Source organism: Ipomoea triloba, chromosome 10 (genome assembly GCF_003576645.1).
Source record: "Ipomoea triloba cultivar NCNSP0323 chromosome 10, ASM357664v1".
NCBI classification, from domain to species: Eukaryota; Viridiplantae; Streptophyta; class Magnoliopsida; order Solanales; family Convolvulaceae; genus Ipomoea; species Ipomoea triloba.
In genome coordinates, this window is record NC_044925.1 from 24,774,901 (window position 1) to 24,780,998 (window position 6,098).

At 32.5% G+C, this 6,098-nt stretch overlaps 1 protein-coding gene across 1 annotated transcript; it reads right to left on the reverse strand.

Moving 5' to 3' along the window:
* Positions 1–3,526: 3,526 nt before the first annotated feature.
* On the reverse strand, positions 3,527–6,098 carry LOC116033355 (probable E3 ubiquitin-protein ligase RNF144A-B). Its single transcript, XM_031276104.1, has 2 exons — positions 5,083–6,098; positions 3,527–3,630 (listed from the first exon to the last, which is right to left on the reverse strand). The coding sequence occupies exons 1-2, from the start codon at positions 6,096–6,098 to the stop codon at positions 3,558–3,560; spliced, it is 1,089 nt and encodes a 362-aa protein (XP_031131964.1). The 3' UTR covers positions 3,527–3,557.

The following is a 6,098-nucleotide window of genomic DNA, read 5'->3' on the forward strand; positions in this document are numbered from 1 at the left end:
TATAGACGTATAGTTCAAAAAATTAAATTACAACTTTAGAAATTAAAATTAATACAACTTAAAAGTTAAAACAAGAAAATTACTATATATAGAAAAAAATATTGGCATAGGTGTGGGACGGTCTATATGTCTATAAGAAATATTGTAATCATTTTTTCTTTTTTAACTATTACAAAATATGGCCTTAAACTATACATGTATGTGTGTGTGTGGCCCTATTACATTTACAATAATATTATACAAGTGTACAACATAATACCTCATACATGAGGCTATGTTTGCATGACCTAAGTATTATAACTCATGAGTCATTTTTGGGTCGGCTCATTAGGGTTGGACCTAGTACAATTTATGTAATTTCAACACATTGTCATCTCTAAGATAATTGAATTACATAAGAGAGAGAAATAACAAAAGTATTGTTAAAATAGATTGCTTTTGCAATGTATTGTAATTAATATATATGGAAATAAGCATTGTTGTCAAGTAGGCCATCTTATTTTGTCTCAATCTAATTTTAGGTGAATCAAAAGAATAATAGTATTGCCGCGTGGTGTTAATTTAACCCATATTGAAAATATAAAACTCTATGTGGTGTCAACGTAATCCACATTGAAAATATAAATAGTAGTATTAGTTGTATTCAAATTTCTAGATAGTCAGTTTAACCCAATCTACTTAATTATATTTATTATTTTTTTGTATTAGTATATAAAAATATTGTTTTGTTTTAGTCGGGTAAAAATATTGGCATAGGTGCATGACTCTCTATATGTCTATAAGAAGTCTTGTAATCAATTTCTTATGTAGAAAATATTTTAACTATTACGGAGTACAAATAATGACTTTAAACTTTAAACTATATATGTGTGTGTGTGTGGCCATATAACATTTATAGTAATACGGTACAACCTTATACATGAGGACATGAGGCCATGTTGGCATGATCTGAGTATTATAACTTATGAGTCGCCATTCCTGTGCTGGCTCATTAGGGTTAGATCTAGTACAATCCAGGTAAGTTTAATACATATTTTCATCTCTAAGTTAGTTGAATTGTATTATGTGAGAGAGAGGAATGATACATGTATTGCTAAAACAGATTGCTTATACAATGTATTGTAATACAATGGAATTAGTAATGTTGTCAAGTGAGCCATGTTATTTTGTCTCAATATAATTTTACGTGAATTATCACAATATTATTTATGGGCGACTTAACTAGCTCACATTGAAAATATAAATTGTATTGGCTTTACCCAAATTTCTAGATTATTTGTACTACTTATAACTTAGATATTATTTGTAAATTTATAAAATGAAAATTTATAGACTTGCGATTCCAAAATTTAAATTATAACTTTATAAATTATAATTAATACAACTTACAAGTTACAATATATAGGCGTAATTGTTGGAATCTATATATCTATAAGAAATACTTGTAATCACTTGCTCTTGTATGCATAAAATATTTTAACAATTACAAGTTATGACTTTAAACTATATATTTTTGTGCGTGCGGCCCTATTACATTTACATTAACATGGTACAACCTCATACATGAGGCTATGTTTGCATGATCTGAATATTGTAACTTATGAATCATTTTTGGGCTGGCACATTAGTGTTGGATCTAGTACAATTTATGTAGAATTTTAGCACTTTTAGTCCCACGATTATAGTGACTTTTGTAGGATTGGTCCACAACTTTCAAATTTTGTAATTTTGGTCCACGACTATTACTTTTGTTGCAAAAATGGTCCTTCCGGCATCTTTTCAATCCAATACTCGCCGGAAAATAAAATTCGGCGAATTTTCCGGCAATTTTTCGCCCGGAAAAAAACCACCAAATTTTCTGTCAATTTCTCCCCCGAAAAAAAATCCTCTTTCAAGTAGGATTAAAATGGACATTTCTAAAAAACTAATTAAAGCTAATTCGTTTCTAAAAACATATGTAGCCAATTTAATTATTTTGATTTTAGTAAACTAATTAAAGTTGAAACTAATTCATTTCTAAAAACATATGTAGCCAATTTAATCTTAGTAAAATTAAGAACAAATTCAAAATTATTTTTACTTTTTAGTTTAAATTTAAATTATTTTTACTTTTTAGCCAATTGAGTACAAATTCAAAATTATTAGTACAAATTCAAGATCAACAAAAATAAGTAAAAAATAGTACTTTTTAGTACAAATTCAAGATCAACAAAAATAGTACTTTTTACATATGTAGCCAATTTAATCTTTAATAATACTATTTTTTTTTTTTACTTAATTGGCTAAAAAGTTAAAAAAAAAAAAAAAACTAAAAAGTAAAAATACTTTTGAATTTGTACTTAATTTTACTAAGATTAAATTGGCTACATATGTTGTGTGAACAAAAAGAATATTATTATGGCTGCGTGGTGTTGTCTTAACCCACATTGAAAATATAAATCGCCACGTGGTGTCAACATAACCCACATTGAAAATATATATAGTATTGACTTTACTCAAATTTCTAGATAGTGGGTTTAACCCAATCAACTTAATTTATTATTATTATTATTATTATTATTATTAAGTGTATAAATTATAATTTATATATTTTTAAAGATAATTAAAACTATAAATTTAAATTTATTAAATATATGTATTATTTATAACTATATATTACCTTGCCGATTTAGAAAATGAACATTTATAGACTTATAGTTCAAAAAATTAAATTACAACTTTAGAAATTAAAATTATACAACTTACAAGTTAAAACAAGTAAATTACTATATATAGGAAAAAAAAGTATTGAAAGAGGAACGAGACGCTTTATATGCCTATAAAAAGTCTTGTACAAGGAAAATTAATTACAAGACTTTTTATATCAAGTGAGCCATGTTATTTTGTCTCAATAATCTAATTTTGCGTGAATCATCACAATATTATTATGGCCGTGTGATATCGACTTAACTCACATTGAAAATATAAATATATATAGATGGGAATAAGTATAGGATTTTAGAAAATATTTTAACTATTACAAGTTAGGGTTTTAAACTATACATGTGTGTATGTGTGTGGCCCAATTACATTTAGTCTAAGAGATTCCAATCAATTCTTCAGACAACAAATTCAGGAGCTTGAAATATTTGACCTACAATTCGAATTATTGGACCAATTAAACAGTTCTATAGTTCTATCAACCTCCTCCTTCAATACGTATATCGAATCTTAAGCCAGTACAAGTTGCAAACGAGCGTAACATGCACAAGGCTATCAATATCAAAATGGGAATGACGGACGCAAATCAATGATATATATAGGTTCAAAACTCTAACTTAATTAAACATTATTGCAACAACATTATTGTTCTGCAAACAACACAACATAACACAACAACAAATCCTAGTCATGTATGTACAACGCTATCACTTTCTCAGTCTATCTTTCTGGAACTACTCAGACGATAACATAAGTTTCAACAGAATTTAGAAATGAAAATAATATACAACATCACAAGTTCAAGTTCAACAAATATCCACTCAACCAAACATGTTCAACAATGGAGATTCTAAGTTTTAAATGCCACAATTATGACAATGGTGATCTTTTGCACGAGCTCCGCACTTGTAACAGAAGGTGCACTTACACCTACAATTAGTAACATCTCAGCAAGAGCAGAGAACAGTTCAAAACAAGCAAGAAGTGATAGTAGAAGATAACAAGGAGATAAAAGAGATATGTAACAAACTACAGGTTTCATTCCATTCTATCATTTCCATGTGCTAACAGTCTAAAGTGTACCAAAAGGATATTACTAACACCACATATTAACATTTTTGTGAAAAATAACAAGTATAAGAGGAAATTTTAAGGGAAAGTCACACTTTTGATCTCTCAGTTATTGCTAATTATGCAGTATAAGATCTCCTTTTCAGTTTTTTGAAATATAGTACTTCAATCGTTTGAGATGTTGTAAATCTGGTCCCTCACTTAGATAGAATTCGTGGACTATATTCTACATTAGGATTTTTTGTGGGCGTTTTTAGAATTTCATAACTACTCTTTTATTTTCCTTCCCTACCAAAGCTTTATCAACCTTCGTTTACCGGAAATGAAGGCTAATAACACTTGGTTATGGAAGGAAAACGAATGAGTAGCTATGAAATTTAAAAAACGTCTCCTAAAAACATTGATATAGAAAAGAATCTATGAGCTGTCACTATGAAGAAATATATTTACAACATCTAAAACTATTGAGGGACCACATTTCAAAAAATTGAAAGAGAAGTCCTACATTGCATAACTAGTAACTATTGAGAGATCAAAATATATATAGATTTTTTAAAATTTTAAATACAATGTAAATAATACCCAGCCCATTTCAATTGTTGCTATATACATCAGCCATGGTTGTGCAATGTGCCTCTTATTACTATTTTATCATATTACCATAGTCCTAATTCTAAATATAAAAAAAAATGCCATCTTTATAATGTTGGAAGCAGGCCAGGTAATTTGCCTCCTAAAACTGTCTAGATCAACCTAGACTGAAAAGGGACAAGCTTTGACTGTAAACTAAACCAGTGGCACACAATGGTTCAACTGTCGTTTTATGTAACTTGATGAGGTTGAAAAGGCAACAAAGTCATTACAACTCTAAGATTAAGGATTTAAAGATGCATTTAATCCAAAATTCACTGCATAAGGAAACTAAATAAATATAGAGGTAGTCCGGTTCTACTGATACTCAGTACCCTTAAGTATTTCTCATTTTTAAATTAATCAATTCCAATTTGTTACCGTTTCTGTCATAAAGCCTGGTGAAGAAAATAAATCATGAGATTGTATGATTCTTACTAGAAGGTATGGAATTGGCCATATTGTGGGCACCTGTAAAACACCTCAGGAGTTCAAATGCCTACAGTAGGATCAATTTCATACCAGCTAAGTAGAACTATTAATTTCTTTTTCTAAAGTGGTGAAAAAGAGAAGTACTTTCCAATTTTAAGCTAAGCAAAGTGCAATGATGGCCTAAACATATTATAATCAATCCAATGGATAAAAATGATGAAAAGACAAACAGTTGAGAAATGATCTAACCTGCACATCATGAAAGGGCACCCAGAAACTCTCTCAACATAGACCCTGCAATTAGGGCACCTCATCCATTGCTTTTCATTTGCAACATTCACCAGCAGTATATCATCCTTCTCCCTCTCGCTCTCATGCAGCTTCTGAAACTCAGAGCAAGCAATGCCAGAATGCCATGGAACCTTACACTTAGCACAGAACAATCTGTGGCATTCGGGGCACTCAGATTCCACAACTTCCATCTTTTCATCGATCAGAAGCGCAGAGCAATCCTTGAAGGGACAGTAGAATTTCTCAGAAGCTAACAGCAAACCCTCGCATAACGCGTCCCCCCAACGATCAAACACTTGCGGCGGCAAAATTGATCGGCAGTTATGAGGCTCCAGCACGCCCGTGCAGCCAGAAACGGGGCAATTGATTTGGGAGAAGTTCTGTTGGAGCTTCGAAGCTACGAATTTCGAAACGCAATCGGAGCAGTAAGAGTGTTTGCACGCTTTGATTCTGAAAATATCGCTCATTGGCTTCGCGTCGCAGCAGATTTCGCAGATGAAGGAGGAAACAGAGGTCTCCATGGCGTCTATACAAACAGCTTTCGAGTTCGAACACTCGGATTTTATCCTCGCCGGCGCCGGCGCCGGCATTACCTCCCGAATCTGAATTTCATCGTCCGAATTGTCTCCGGTGAGGTCAATTACGACTCTCGGGACGCCTAGGGTTCCTTCGCCCCGAGAAAAGTCGATCACGGCTCTGTTCACACCATACCGACTTGATTCCGCAACCAAGGACCCCATGATCACGCTTTTGCTCTTGTAGTCTTCCACCGAAATCGCTTTCATCACCGTCGTTCCGTCTGCTTCTAAACCCTCCGGCGTGGTATCCGGTACAAAAGCCGAATCATCCGCCATGCGATCGTCGCCGTCGTCGTCGGTGAGGTTCTCGAACTCGTCGGAGCTTTCCGGGCTCCGTGCAGGTGGCGTGACAGGTACGAGCGGATTACGCCGATTGAACGAACTGCCTACTGCCAT

Coding starts and splice junctions, on each gene's coding strand:
- LOC116033355 (XM_031276104.1), bottom strand. CDS start 6,098: ATGGCAGTAGGCAGTTCGTTCAATCGGCGTAATCCGCTCGTACCTGTC. Junction 3,631..5,082: donor TGCCCTTTCATGATGTGCAG/GTTAGATCATTT, acceptor TACTAATTGTAG/GTGTAAGTGCACCTTCTGTT.